The sequence below is a fragment of the Osmerus eperlanus genome, chromosome 25 (genome assembly GCF_963692335.1).
Source record: "Osmerus eperlanus chromosome 25, fOsmEpe2.1, whole genome shotgun sequence".
NCBI classification, from domain to species: domain Eukaryota; kingdom Metazoa; phylum Chordata; class Actinopteri; order Osmeriformes; family Osmeridae; genus Osmerus; species Osmerus eperlanus.
In genome coordinates this window covers 7,819,267-7,834,850 of record NC_085042.1, presented here as the reverse complement: position 1 = coordinate 7,834,850, position 15,584 = coordinate 7,819,267, and the positions used below count along the sequence as shown (strand labels likewise).

Below are 15,584 nucleotides of genomic sequence, written 5' to 3'. Positions count from 1 at the left end.
CCCCAACTGCCCTGATGCAGAACAGGAGAACAACACGAGAACATTCCAGATGAGAACCAAACTTCTATCAGACTCCATGAGTCAGGTGGGGAACACCATCACTGCCAATTCTCTGTGTGACTAATCTTCTCTTTCTCAAGCTTTGGCAAGTTTGTCAACACACTGACACGAGAGTATAACTGCTCAACTTGGATGAATAACACGTTCCCAATAACTAACTCCAGTCAGGTTTCATTTGGGGAATACTGTACATAACATAATGTGACGAAAACAAGCTAATACAACGTTGCAACGAGGAGAGCCAGGATAGTGTGGAGACGTCCACATGCCTGATAACTGATCCTGGTTGGCAACACTGCTCTCTTTTATAAGAGGTGGTGAACCAGGAGAGTGACAGTGGTGAGTGTGTGTGTGTGTGTATGTGTGTGTGTGTGTGTGTGTGTGTGTGTGTGTGTGTGTGTGTGTGTGTGTGTGTGTGTGTGTGTGAGAGAGAGAGAGAAGGGGGTGGAGAGGTTGTATCTCAAGCGTGAGGATCTTTTTTTGCGAGGGGAGGAGAAAGGGCAGACCTTGTGCCAAAGAGAGAGAGAGAGACAGAGATAGAGAGAGACAGAGAGAGAGAGAGAGTGAGAGAGAGACAGAGAGAGACAGAGAGAGAGTGTGTGAGAGAGAGAGAGAGAGAGAGAGAGAGAGAGAGAGAGAGAGAGAGAGAGAGAGAGGAGGAGAAAGTGGAGTCAGGGTGCTTCAGAGAGAGACTGCCTCTGACAGCCATGAAGCAGTGATGGGATCAGCTCTCAGCCAGTGACAGGCAGCGACAGACCAGTCCATCCACAGAGAAACACCATCTCATCTCATTGGCTCATGCTCTGAATTATGCTTCTGAAGATACTGCATCCTGCGGTGGACGTATTCTCCTGTTCCTAGACTGGGGTCTGTCGTCGTCTCCAGACCCTCTGCTCAGTCCCCAGTCGGCCGAGCTGCTGGTGGAACTACGGAGGTGTTTTAATAATAGGCTTCAACCCTCCGTCACCTCTAACTGCCAGACTGGACTCGGGTGACAAAGTACCAAAGAGAGAGAGAGGGAGGGGAAAGAGAGAGAGAGAGACCTCAGAGCTGCTTTCTCACCGGGGATGACTTTCTTTCGGGGGGAACTTCATCCACCAGGAAGAGAAGGGAACTAAAGGATTAGTAGCAGTCTCCAGTTATCTGGTAAGGATTTGTTGTCTTTGGACTTTGACTAGATCTTCATGACACACTGCCTACTGGAGAACAGAAGCAGGGGGATCTTGGGATTCAGTGAGGGATGTTCTTGATAAAAGAGACTAAAGTAAACGCAAACGTTTTTTGAAATCTTCCATGAGCTCAGTTGTGTTATCTATTAATAAACCAGGACTTACCTTGTGAGGCTAAGCAGCTGCAGAGTGTGAGACTGCAGGCTCTCATGCTGCTCAAAGGAAGAGCAGGGTTTTTTTTCTGATCAGTTTCAGCCCTCAGGTTCTGTCTGATGAATGAATGATGTCAATGAAAGGTTTTGTTGTCCCAGGCCTTCCTGATTCCTCCGTGTTTGAGGAGAGCACAGCTGAGACTACTAGAGATGCATGAAGGCTCCACCAGGTAGGGACACAAGTGTTTGTTAACTACCGATAAACATTCAGCCTCACAGCATTAGAATCCAAAGACACCCTCACCTAACAAAGACAGACAGGCACTAGAGACCGCATGGAGAGGGGCTGATGGTTTCCCAAGAACAGGTTCTTAATTTCCAAGATGTTTAGAACGCTGTAGTAGCAGAATACAGATATAGAAAACCAAGCCTCACTTGGCTTGATGGTTGTGGTATCTCGAATTATTGGAGGGGAATATAATGTCTGAAAATAAGTCTAAAATGTAAGATGGCATCCTGGCTTCAGCTGAGGGGCTAAGCTGAGCTGGGCAGAGCTTAGATAAGATATACGATTATATTATAGATATAAGATATTAGATAAGATATACGATTATATTATAGATATAAGATATTAGTCAGATAGCTGAGCGGTGAGGGAGTCGGGCTAGTAATCTGAAGGTTGCCAGTTCGATTCCCGGCCGTGCCAAAATGACGTTGTGTCCTTGGGAAAGGCACTTTACCCTACTTGCTTCGGGGGGAATGTCCCTGTACTTACTGTAAGTTGCTCTGGATAAGAGCGTCTGCTAAATGTAAATGTGAATATTAGATAAGGGCCAGGTTGGCCCAATCTGTGCAAGCAGCTGCCTGATATCTGTGCTGCTTCTCTGTTTAAATAAGGAGGCTTTGACTGGGACAGTTGTGACATAGTTACAGACACAACTACTACAACTACTGGGACTACTACAACTACATGGGAGTAGTAGCTGTGTCCGTAGCTGTGTATTTGTGTATTTGTGTGTCTGTAGCTTTGATGTGTCTGTTTCTTTAACCATGTCTGTAGCTGTAGCTGTGTCTGTAGCTTTGATGTGTCTGTTTCTTTAACCATGTCTGTAGCTTTGATGTGTCTGTTTCTTTAACCATGTCTGTATATGTGTCCGTGGTTGCACACCTCTAATGAGGTCGTGAAGAATGTGAAGAATGCCACACTCACGGTAAAATGAGAGGGGCTGGGGGCGAGAGACATGGGCTTGGAATGGGCCGCTTTCCTTCTAATGACTATGTGCTGAACATGAACAAAACACTGGGGCGCACACCGCTGTTTGCAGACACATTGACCGACACAAAGCCCTGCCTGTCGCGCTCGCTTGAATCCTAAGAGGAACAGACACGGATGACAGCCCTCCGCCACAGACCTGTGAATATGTGGGCAGTGAGACTCTGCAGGAGGTCTGTCACCATGCTGGGCATCTGCCCCCGAACGTGTGTCACTGAGACACATTCCTCCGGCTCTTGAAGGCTGATCCACTTCTGTGGTGACTGTGTGTCATCATCTGTCACTACTACCCCGTCCTGGTCAGTCCTTGGAGTTGTAGCATCCCAAGGTTTCCTCTGGAGGGTGCTGCCTGGGAAAGGATCTCAACACCTGCTAATCATGGGAGCGGGTGTCCAGTCACCGACAGCTTGTAAACTCACATGACGCCGTGACAGTAATGAGCTTGGCTGGCGGTGTAGGTTTAGCTTGTACCAGGCTGAGACTGTCATAAGCTAACAGACGGAGAGATGGAGGGGTGGACGGGTGGAGGGGTGGATGGATGGAGGGGTTTATGGATGGAGGGGTGGATGGATGGAGGGGTGGATGGATGGAGGGGTGGATGGATGGAGGGGTGGATGGATGGAGGGGTGGATGGTTGGATGGATGGAGGGGTGGATGGATGGAGGGGTGGGAGGCGGTTGTGGCTGTAGGGGTTGAGAGGTTAATGATAGGGCTTTCTTCTTGGGCAGATGGGACTCTCCCTGGTGCCACCCCCTTCTCCACACACACACACACACACACACACACACACACACACACACTCCTTTCTTTGTCCAGAGCTCCATGCTAATCATGTACAGCATGAGTCTCCTGGTGAGGGAGGCCTGCTGCATGTGTCATCGTTCCATGAAACAATCCCAGTCATCCACTTCCTGGCCTGAGAGACATACACTATTTTCTATTAGTGTATTAGCTATGATGCTGTTGTTGCTGCTATTGGAACTGATTGGGCAAATTCCTATCAAGTTTCTTGACTTGTCTTTGAAGACTGATATTTCTTAAAACAAACCATTAAAGCAGTTACTTCACTGAGATGATTGGGTGTCTAAAATGTGTAGTTAATCCCATTGATGTTTTTCTCTGTTTTAGCACAAAAAAACGTGCTAAGATTGCATCGTCCAGCTGAACTCTGGGGATTCAGTCAGTCCCTTTTAATTCATCAACAGAGGATTTATTAGACAGAGAACCAAACCATAGTGGTTTGAAACTGACCAGGGAGAGACTCGTTCTTAGGGAGGTCAACATCTCTCTGATCCAGTGGTGGCCACGTTCCCAGAGAAACAGCATGATTCACTGAGCTCTTGAGTTTATGACCAGAGCTGTGCATCGTAGGACACTGAGGGTGGTGTGGCTGAGAAGCCTGCCCCAGGCCTCCTTCTCTGGATCAGATCCTAGTCCTGGGTCTGGGTCTGGGTCTAGTCCTGGGTCTGGTCCTGGGTCTAGTCCTGGGTCTGGGTCTAGTCCTGGATCTGGTGGGTCTGGGTCTAGTCCTGGGTCTGGGTCTAGTCCTGGGTCTGGTGGGTCTGGGTCTAGTCCTGGGTCTGAGTTTGGGTCTAGACCTGGGTCTGGTGGGTCTGGGTCTAGTCCTGGGTCTGGTGGGTCTGGTTCTAGTCCTGGGTCTGGTGGGTCTGGGTCTAGTCCTGGGTCTGTTGGGTCTGGGTCTAGTCCTGGGTCTGGGTCTGGGTCCAGTCCTGGGTCTGGTGGGTCTGGGTCTAGTCCTGGGTCTGGGTCTGGGTCTAGTCCTGGGTCTGGTGGGTCTGGGTCTAGTCCTGGGTCTGAGTTTGGGTCTAGTCCTGGGTCTGGTGGGTCTGGGTCTAGTCCTGGGTCTGGTGGGTCTGGGTCTAGTCCTGGGTCTGTTGGGTCTGGGTCTAGTCCTGGGTCTGGGTCTGGGTCCAGTCCTGGGTCTGGTGGGTCTGGGTCTAGTCCTGGGTCTGGGTCTGGGTCTAGTCCTGGGTCTGGTGGGTCTGGGTCTAGTCCTGGGTCTGGTGGGTCTGGTTCTAGTCCTGGGTCTGGTCCTGGGTCTGGTGGGTCTGGGTCTAGTCCTGGGTCTGGTGGGTCTGGGTCTAGTCCTGGGTCTGGGTCTGAGTTTGGGGAAGTGGTCCACCAAGCGTCCTCTGTAATCCAATCTGCAGCAGCTTTCAATTAGGAAGCCCTCGGGGTGCAAGGTCTTGTTATCCTCACACAGCGGTCACATTCTCCTCTGCTCTCAGCAGCATCCCCTACACTCCTCATAACAACACGTCCTCTTCAGTTGCTGCTCCCATTTAGCTTTCTAATAATGCCAGCACTCTGGGACACGCGGCCAAGACTGCCTCTATTTTCATGCTGCCCGCTAAATGCCAGTTAGAGTTCTCTTTGTGACTGACCCTCCTATTACTTAAACCAAACACAATCATCCCAGCCGCAATTCGTAATCTCCTGTCGGACGACAGACGAATGATCTGCGATGAGAAACATTCCGTAACGGCGCTGTCAGGTCGTCTGTGGTCAGAATACAATGAGCTCAGGGGGAGAGTTGAAAAAGGCAAAAGTTCATCCTGTTTATCTGAAGCAAAATACAAAAGTTACATAAAGTAAACTCCAGGGAAGAATAAGACACATTCATCTCACCAGAGTCAGTGCCTCTTCTATCCTACCTCTATAAATGTTCAGGTCTGATGCAATTAGATCAATATTTAATTTAAAACAGTTCCACGAATAGCATCAGTTGCAGTTGTCTCACTGTTTCCATAAGCAATGGTGTCCGAGGCAACAGTTGGAGCAGAGAGGAGCAGACCCTAGGTGTGGCACCGCCCCAGGGGGAGTTGGAGCCAGGACAGCCAGCTAAGCTAAACAACTTCCTTCCCTCCCGGACGGCAGCAATAACAGACTTAACAACGCCTCTAAAGATACCCATAATTTATTAACAGATTATAATTAATACATATTTTCCTTTGGAGGAGTGGAAAGGATTGCGACGAGTGACAGCCACATGGAACATGTCTGTGTGTGCGTCTGCTGTGGTGAAGATAGGTCTGGCAGGAGCAGAGGCTTCTGAGCCAGAGTCCCCTGAACCTTGCAGTGAAACGTTCCTCTTTGACGTTCATGCAACACAACACCAACGCCACAACTCCCCCGGCGTCCACGGCCTGGCTCAGCAGGGGAGGGGGATATGGTTTCATTTGGTCTTTCTGGTTTCTCCCGCTCTAACGGCCTGCGGGCTGAGGTGGGTAATGAATACGGGGTAACCAGCGCCCTCGGGAGCCCCGAGCAGTGTGGTACTGAAGACTTAGAGCATCCTAGGGGACAGGGTGTCTGGCCCCAATCAATAGAGCTATGAAAGCATGTATGGATGTGCTGTCAGATAAGAGGTTATGGGGCGCTTATGAGGTGCAGGCTGGCGGGTGGGGAGCGGGTTTTTAACGCCACGTGTTCTCATTGACAGTATATGTTCTTATGATCTTGTATGTTTTTCTCCATCTCTCCATGTGACCTCCCCCCCCCCCCCCTCTCTTCTTAGACTCATGAAGCTCCCGGCAGCGGTGCTGCTGATGGTCCTTCTGCTGCATGGGCTCTGCATTGTCTGTGGAGCAGAGCAGAACCAGGGGAGGCCCCGAGGTAGCAGCCAGACCAGGGACGAGGCCCAGGACGAGGCCCAGGACGGGGCCCAGGACGGGGCCCAGGACGGGGGCCAGGAGAACCCCGAAGAGAGCCTGGAGAGGGAGTTCCTGTATACTGGGGGAAGAAGCAGGAGCCGGCGTTCCCCGCCCGTCCCCCCGGAGGCCGACAAGTGCTCCTACACCTTCGTCGTGCCGCAGCAGAAAGTCACGGGGGCCATTTGCGTCAACTCCAGGGAGCCCGAGTCCCTGCTGGCGAACCGGGTGAGCAGACAGGAGCTGGAGCTGCTGAACGGCGAGATGCTGAAGCAGAAGAGGCAGCTGGAGACCCTGCAGCAGCTGGTGGAGGTGGACGGAGGCGTGGTGAACGAGGTGAAGCTCCTGAGGAAGGAGAGCCGCAACATGAACTCCCGGGTGACGCAGCTCTACATGCAGCTGCTGCACGAGATCATCAGGAAGAGGGACAACTCGCTGGAGCTGGCCCAGATGGAGAACCGCATCCTGAACCAGACCGCCGAGATGCAGATGCTGACCAATCGCTACAGGGACCTGGAGCATAAGTACCAGCACCTTGCCACGCTGGCCACCAACCAGTCGGTCCTCATCGCCCTCCTGGAGGAGCAGTGTCAGAGCAGGCCCGCCCCGCGCCCCGTGCCCCCCGTCCAGCCCCGACCCCAGCCCGCGCCGCGACCTCCGACCCCTGTCAAGCCTTTCCAGCCCCCTCCCTTCCCGCGTGTCACCAACCAGATCACCAACGAGATCCAGAGCGACCAGAACCAGAAGCTCCAACGAACTGCCCTTCCCACAATGCCGAGCGGCACCCACAGCCCCTCCACCACCAACAAACCCTCGGGTGAGTCGTCTGAACTCTCTCGGTTGTTGGATTCAAACTGTTCTGTCCTTAGGACTGGGGTGGGATGTGTTGCAAAGTTCAACCTTTCAGAGTAAACAATTGGAAAATATCCATGGAAGCACATTCCAGTAAACTCTCCAAAAAGAGTAGATTGTGAAACAGAAAGCTCTGTGTGTGTGTGTGTGTGTGAGAGAGAGAGAGAAAGTATGTGTCGTAGGCACATATAGCTGCACATAGGCACGCCTAATCATTAACCTGTTTACGCTCCTGTTTCGCCCGCGAGACAAAAATGCTGCCTCCCCCTTCCTCAGTTACGACGCACTAAATTCTAAAAAATATATTTTTTAGACGCTACACATGTTATACATCGTTGGAAAGCTACGATTCTTGTGCTTCCATTGAAATAAACCAATTCAAGATCAAGTCGCAATAGCAAGCAAAGTCAACGTCTTTTTCCGGTGAACATTCCTTCAACAATGCCAAAGAAAAAAGTTGTACTCACCCTAAGTTGTTCAAATAGGTCCAGGTGTGCAAATCATGCCATCAAAACTTGATCTGCGTAAGTCCCAAGGGTTCAAAGTATCTAACCATGTAAAGTAATTCGTCCAAATACAATGTTTTACGTTCATGAATAGCCATTATCCTTTGTTTCATTATGCAAGTTAGCCGACGGAAGAAACAACTTGTTCACATAAAAGTGTTATTTTCTCCGATTTATCAACGGAGTATTTACAAAATGAAGGTCTCAAAATGTCCGTTGAACCCTCCCCTTTTGATTGACACCTTGTTCGACCCAATAGGAGCTTCCATGCCCCGTTGACAGCCCTCTAAAGCCAACTAGGTCTGTGCGTCCTGCCCCCCCCCGCCCCCCCCCCCCACACTCGTTCTAAACAAATTTCTCGAACTGGCTTCGACTGGCTCTGAAATTAGCTCGTTAGCCTTGTAGCTGACAGCTAGCTGAAAATGCCAATACCTCATTTGTATGCGTCTGTGGAGCCTTCAAAATAACAGTCGATTGCGCAATATGGTTGACAGAATCAGTGTTCTTTGTGCGCCAATCCTTGGAATCAGATAAAGCACTCCAATGTGTTCATGCTTCAGTTTTTGTGTTTCAGTATTACTAATTAGGGATTTAGCTATTATATATGATATTTCTAAGTACCAGAGATGGGCCAGAGATAACAATTATGAAAAATAATACCTTTTTATTTGACCTTGACCTTGGTTACAAAGGGTCATTTTGGAGTCTCCAAAAGACCCTTTTAGAAAATTCCTGGATGTACTCTTATAAAAACATGTGTCAAATATGAATATATTGTGGTATTATGTTTGACTTTTGATTTGAATTGGGTAAGGCTTCAACCTGTGGTCCAATTTAGTCTTCCAGATAATACCTACCACCTCTAGGCCTCTTCAGGCCTCTGTTTTCAAAACAAAATCTAGGCGGAAATAGAAATTTTCACTTTCCTTGTGTTCAAGCTTCTATTACTCAACACTAGAAGGACTGACAGGGGTCCTGACAACAGGGGACATAACTTCAGAGTGTCAGCTTTCAAAAGAGATCATTTACATGCATGTACTCCAAATGGTTCAAGAACAGCTTCCAATTTACTTTGGGTATGCTGTTTAGGCGTTTTCAGGCAAATTTAACAGGAACATGAAAAGGTTAATCACCAGACAAAAGCAGCTATCCATTCTCCTCACCATTGTCCATATGAATAACACACATTCCCAGAAACGCCTTGAGGACAACAGGGCTGTTGTTGTCCACAGTCTTTTGAGATGCATATCATCTATTGGCTAGATTGATGCACACACAGTGCCGTGAAAGGGTAAACAGTATTTGTTTGAAGTCATGGATGGTTGGAACACAGCCTGAGAGAAGCGTCTTCGTTAAAAACACAGCCGACAGTCAAGCAGCCTACAGTTGGGCTGTGTTGATGATCCAGTTTGGCATCCTTATCTGGACCATTTAATCAATGGAATCCGTATCGTTTCCTGAGATTGCAGCAAGATAGGTCCGTCCCAGTCTTTAATTCAATCCTGGAGTTTTGTAAGCTTGTGTCTGCATTGGTGTGGTTATTATTGTGTGATGCAGAAGGGAATGTCTGTACGTGGACGGTGTTTCTCCCCGTACAGTGTGTGTTTAAGTGGGCCCGTGTGGCCTCGCTCTCCGGGCCGGGCACTGCAGAGCGAACAAATGCTCACTCTGGCATGCTCACAACAAAATCATGCTAAACTTTACTTTTCCGTTATGATTGAAACGCAAACCTGCTTCACAGGAGCGGAGCAGGCTGGCTCAGGACTGAGAATGTACTTTGTTCAGCGGAAACAAGGCTTTCGAATTCAAAACCCTGTCTTCCCCATGGTGCAGTTCATCCCTCAACGTCAAGCTACAGTTTGCTGTTTTTCCAGAGCTGTGAACAGTGAGCTCTGACAGTACTTTCTAAGAGAGGCGCGCAATTTCCTGTTCGGGCCTGTGCAACTTCCACCCTAAAGGTTAAGTAAACCCACAACACTAAGAAGGAGGTCTGTCCAACTCTGACCTGCATGGAGATGGACTGTACATACAGGACAGAAAACACATGGGAGAGAGAGGGGAGAGAGAGAGTGAAAGAGACAGAAGGGGAGAGGAGAAAGCGACAGAGAGAGAGAGAGAGAGAGAGAGAGAGGGTTGAGAAAGAGTGAAAGAGAGCAAGGGGGGGGAGGAGAGAAAGTACAGTATCACATTGGATTAGAGAAGAAAGAGGTCTGTAGTAAGATAAAAGCAACCAGCAGGAGAGTATGCGTGATGTCATTTGTTCCAGGCCTTATCAGGGGAGAGAGCTGTGTCTGGTCTCAGCTCACCACAGATAGACCCTGCAGCTCTAGCCTGGAGAACCATCAGGGACTCCCACGTTTTAATGTGTTCTGTGAGCGTTGGAGTAGCCCGACACACAAGGGATGAAAAACGTTCTCGTAGCCTCTCCCTGTCTGGTGTGTTTTCTCCTTCTTGTCTGTATCCACCTCCCAGTGTACACTTTCTAAACTAGGTCAGTTAGTGATTCTCCTTCATCCAAATCTGGAAAAGGTAAACACTTTCACATCCAATTAGAGCTGAGGAGGTACTGGACCAATAAAAGGCCTGTTTTCTTCTCCAAATCTGCTGACTGGAAATCTTCATGCTGGAGGGGAAGAGTGTAATGGCTATGGGGCAATAAGCCAATTAATTTTTACAGATATGGACTGGTTTCAGCCAGAAGACCAGCTGAGACATAAACCATAGATATGCTGAGTTGCACATGAACTCCATTCATCGTTTAAAACTACGTTTTAATGGAATGATATAAAACACAATCCCAACTGCAGCTTTAAACCCTCCAATTGTGACACGCAGGTCTGTTTTTTTACGTTTGATGAAATCATACAGATGATAAATCACTCGCAGACACCGTAGGGTGAAAGGCAGCTCTGAGATAAGGAACACAGATGATCACTGTTCTTCATATCCCTTCTCAGCATGCCCACGAAAGCAGACTTCACAGAAGTATTGCTGCTCAACTGTCTACTTTCTCATTTATTATTACTTGAAGAATGTCAATGTCACGTGAAGGGGTTCTGTTTTGGAATTTGGGCTTGGATCCAGAAGTCTCCACATGGCAAGAACTGAATACGGTTTCATGGTTTTCACTTGGTGTTGTCTGAAATTGGCACAGTTCTAGAAGTCTTTTCACAGACAAGCAGCCAGTCTGACATAGAGGACACTCACCTCAGTTCATCTTAACAAAGAGCGAAAAACAAAACTGAAGTCATATGCTTTTTTCCTCTGAGCCTCCTCTCCACGATTCAGGCTCCCCTTGAACGATTTTGACCTTTAGTCAGACAGAGCTGAGTTTGTATTTGTACTTGAGTGAGAAAGACTGTCTACGGACAGAAAAAGAGTTCTAGAACTTGCAAGAGCTGCATGGAACATTGTGGTGTTCTGGAGGGCAGGGCTCGGCTCTGGGTCCTGGTGAGAGACCTTGTTTGAAAAACCACAACAAGCAACAAGACCTTTCCAGATGAAGGGGGCCACTGTTTCACTGTTTCTCAGCTGAAGTCTGAAAGTTTGAGATAAAGATCACCACTTTAACAAATGAGAGTTTGAAGCCAACAGCGTTCTAGACACTGTTATTCATATGGAATGTCTGTAGGCAGAGCTCATGGTACTGAAGAGGGAGAGGTGGAATCTAAGATCTATTTGCTGTTGCATCATTTAACAATCAGGGTTCCCTTTGCTTCTGTTCCAATGTTGATCTTGGCTCCACTGCCTCAGGCCATTTCCCCTGTGAGAGCGGCAGCCAAATTCAATCCCACCTAAAAGCTGAGAGCCGGTGCCACTGAGAGTCCCTCTGTCAGTGTGAGCTGAATCATTAGACTACTGTATACCGTTTCTACAATCATTCTTCTATTCAGAGCTGTTACACTGTATACCGTTTCTACAATCATTCTTCTATTCAGAGCTGTTACACTTCCCAAATCACACAGCTTTTTAATAAAGCAGGGGGGGGGGTCAGATAGCTGAGCGGTTAGGGAATCGGGCTGTTAATCAGAAGGTTGCCGGTTCGATTCTTGCCGTGTCAAATACGTTGTGTCCTTGGGCAAGGCACTTCACCCTACTTGCCTCGGGGGGGAATGTCCCTGTACTTACTGTAAGTCGCTCTGGATAAGAGCGTCTGCTAAATGACTAAAATGTAAATGTAAAGCATCCACGCTGGCGACCTGTGACCCCGAACCTGTGTGTGTGTGTGTTTGCCGTTCTGTGGCAGGGCCGTGGAAGGACTGCCTGCAGGCGCTGGAGGACGGCCACACGGCCAGCGGCATGTACCTGGTGAAGCCGGAGAACGCCAACCGCCTCATGCAGGTGTGGTGCGACCAGAGGCACGACCCCGGCGGCTGGACCGTCATCCAGAGGAGGCTGGACGGCTCCGTCAACTTCTTCAGGAACTGGGAAACGTATAAGGTGTGTGACCACGGGGGTCAGATGGCTGAGCAGTTAGGAAATCGGGCTAACAATCAGATTCCCGGCCGTGCAAAATGACGTTGTGTCCCTGGGCAAGGCACTTCACCCTACTTGCCTCGGGGGGAATGTCCCTGTACTTACTGTAAGTCGCTCTGGATAAGAGCGTATGCTAAATGACTAAATGTAAATGTAAACACAGGGCAGACCAGTGGTGTTACATCACACACTGAGCATTGACGTGGTCAAGGGGTTGGGGGGGGGGGGGGGGGGGGGCAGGTAGCTTTCACACGTGGTTGACCCTAAACAGATGTGAGGGGATAATGAATGAGGCGGTTGTTGAGGTTTTAGGCGGCTGGCTCGCTCTCCCCTGCTCACTCCCGGGCTATCTGTGGGGCGCTCCACCTGTCAGTCACGGCCACAGCTAACATGAGGAGGGTCTTTGTTGAGTCAGGAAACACAGAGGCCTGATCAGAAACACATGGGAGAGGTGGCCATGCTTGAAACGAAATGCTGCCGTGCAGAAATGGCCCCAACGCGACATTATTCCCTCTTCAGGAAAGTGATTTATATTTACATTACTGCGGAGATATATCCTCAGTCCTCAGAGAGTATAACTGGAGGAAGTCTGTGGCCGGCCGGGACTTACGTTTCCTCTGTACGCTGAGAGGATGTCAAACTCCTCCAACAGGGCGAAGCAGTTGAATAGTACTTCAGCTTTTTCAAATATGCAAGGGTCTTGTTTAAAACCTCGCCAAGTTTAATACCGGAGATCTTTCTAAGACCTTTACAATACACCTTACACCACATGAGAGTCAAAAATGACACGTGTCATAGCTTAAGAGGGGTTTTTCAAAGATTCAAAGCATATGGTCTGCTGAGACCTAGATCCCCCACTGGACTGCAAACTGCTCCAACATACTGGCCACTGAATCCTGTAACGTAGGCCCGTGGTCGGTAAGCTGTTACTCTCTCTGCTGTCAGACAGCGCTGGGAGACAGCGTCACAACAGAGTGTTCTGCAGGGACAGTGGCTTTCAGGGCAGGAGGAAGAGGTCCGGAATTTCAGACGATCACAGTGTTTCGACAGCATGAAGGGCCTTTCCACCATAGTGAGAGTCTTGTCTGTTCCCTCTGCCATTCCCAGCAAGGTTTTGGGAATATAGATGGTGAGTATTGGCTGGGACTGGAGAACATCTACTGGCTGACCAATCAGGACAACTACAAGCTGCTGGTAACCCTGGAGGATTGGTCGGGCAGGAAGGTGTTTGCGGAGTACGCCAGCTTCCGACTGGAGCCCGAGGCAGACTTCTACAAGCTCAGGGTGGGCCGCTACCACGGCAACGCTGGAGACTCCCTCACCTGGCACAACGGCAAACAGTTCACCACGCTGGACAGAGACCATGACGTGTACACAGGTGAGGACAGGCGGCATGTTACCTCAGCTTTCATCATGTTCGGGTTATTAAACCGAAAAAGGTAACGGTGAAAATGAACAATAACATTGTGTATGCTACTCTTCCTCAGTAAAAATCATTGTTTGAATAATCGAATCTTCTGAGATAACCGTGAAACACAATCTTAGCACCATTTTAGGCCAATAGCATCGTTTAGCAGCTTTCAAATGTAATCCACTTCCTCCAATACTAATACTGACAATAATGACAACAATTATAATTCTGTATCGTGATTCTACCCAGGTAACTGTGCCCACTACCAGAAAGGCGGCTGGTGGTACAATGCCTGTGCCCACTCCAACCTCAACGGAGTCTGGTACCGAGGAGGACATTACCGCAGTCGATACCAAGATGGCGTCTACTGGGCAGAGTTCAGAGGCGGGGCCTATTCTCTAAAGAAAGTGGTTATGATGATCAGGCCCAACCCAAACACATTTCATTAGCTTTTCCTTTTCGCTAGCTAGCGCTACTATCTGTAGCTAGCTCTCTCCCGTTTACCAGCCAGGTCTACTTTCATCAGCTGGCGCTCCCCAGGGCTACAGCCCACTGTCCCAATTTCTCCCCTCCCATGTGGCACTGAGGCACCTTACAGCCAACTCACCAGGACAGTGACTAAGAACGTGCAATATCTAAGCCGTTAGTATTAACTTTTGGCTAGCAGTGGGTGTCTCACATCTACTGCATCTATACCCATGCACTGGTGTACTATTAACTTCTGTTCCTGCTCAGTTGTGATGGATTGTAACAAACACAAAGTCTGACTTTGAAGCGGCTGTTGTCGGATGGAGAGGGAGGTTCATTCTAGCACCGTTCATCATGTTTGAAGATGTGTGGCAAAAGGACACGGGAAGTCGGTATGAGTAGCTTTGGGATAGCAAACCTACTGTATACTTATAATACAACAAATAACTATAGATGTTGACACAGGAACATTATCTCCAGTGACTTTTCTTTTTACATTGTAAACAAACTATTCCCGAAAGAAAATTGTAGCAACCAATATTCAAGATGATCCTTCAGATATATTGACAACATCCTGGGAACGAGGCCAATGTCTTTCAGCAATGAAATACTCTTCCATGGATCATCATAATTGAAGACAATAAATCAGCATTCCAAGTTCTGTACTTCACAGTGCTGTGAGACAGGCTAAGGTGACACCACAAAACAACTATTACGAAAACAAGCTTTGCCCAGGTTTTAAATTTGCTTGCATAAAAAAACAAAAAAACAAGCAGTGTATGTACTGTATAAATTAATTGTTGGTATCAGTAGTTCCAACACATTTTGTCTGTACATAAAAGATTTGTAATATAATGTAACTAGTTCATCATGTATCACTATAAAGTTGCAATAAATTATGTACAGCTCCTTTGACTCTCTTTAATGTGTCTTACTGCTACTGTACATTCACATACCACAGTGTATAGGTTGGATGTGTTCACAGACCAAGGTGCGTGTAGACTATGTCAAGGAATGCCAGCCTCAGCTAACCATTCTCCTCTGTCAGCAGACTGGCCTTTGTGGTCTATGGTACCACCCAACTTGTGTTCAGTCCACCAGAACAAGCTGCCTAAACATTTCCATCCCGTAGGCAGAGAATACCCTCTCTGGAGGGAACGTCTGTCTGAGGAACCACAGTGGAACAGTCTCTGTGAGAGAGGACCACAGCGCTCGGAGAGCCCGACATGGAAAGCCTGGAGAACATGATCTACGGTCTCATCAAACATCTGATGGACTCGTGTTTCAGCACCGGCTCACTGGTTCCACGCCAGTCCTTCTGAGGTCGAACGCCATGGACATCTCAGCGCTTCATTTATCAGCAGCTGGAAGATCGGGTGTCATGGCTGTGTTCCTGCTGGGTGCATTTCAGAGCTCCTGCTGGTAGTCTGTGGCTGTCTGCAGAGGCTGGTCACGATAGGTGGGATGAGGAGTGTAATTATGGACATGGTGGTTTAAAGGGATTTTTTACTCTGACAGCAACCACAAGGTTCCAGTGGAGAGAAAC

The 15,584-nt window shown here is 48.6% G+C and overlaps 1 protein-coding gene across 1 annotated transcript; it reads left to right on the top strand.

Moving 5' to 3' along the window:
• The first annotated feature begins 694 nt into the window (after positions 1-694).
• Positions 695-14,948, top strand: angptl2b (angiopoietin-like 2b). Its single transcript, XM_062451855.1, has 5 exons — positions 695-1,206; positions 6,193-7,142; positions 11,930-12,123; positions 13,267-13,537; positions 13,820-14,948. The coding sequence occupies exons 2-5, from the start codon at positions 6,197-6,199 to the stop codon at positions 14,017-14,019; spliced, it is 1,611 nt and encodes a 536-aa protein (XP_062307839.1). The 5' UTR covers positions 695-1,206; positions 6,193-6,196; the 3' UTR covers positions 14,020-14,948.
• Positions 14,949-15,584: the final 636 nt, after the last annotated feature.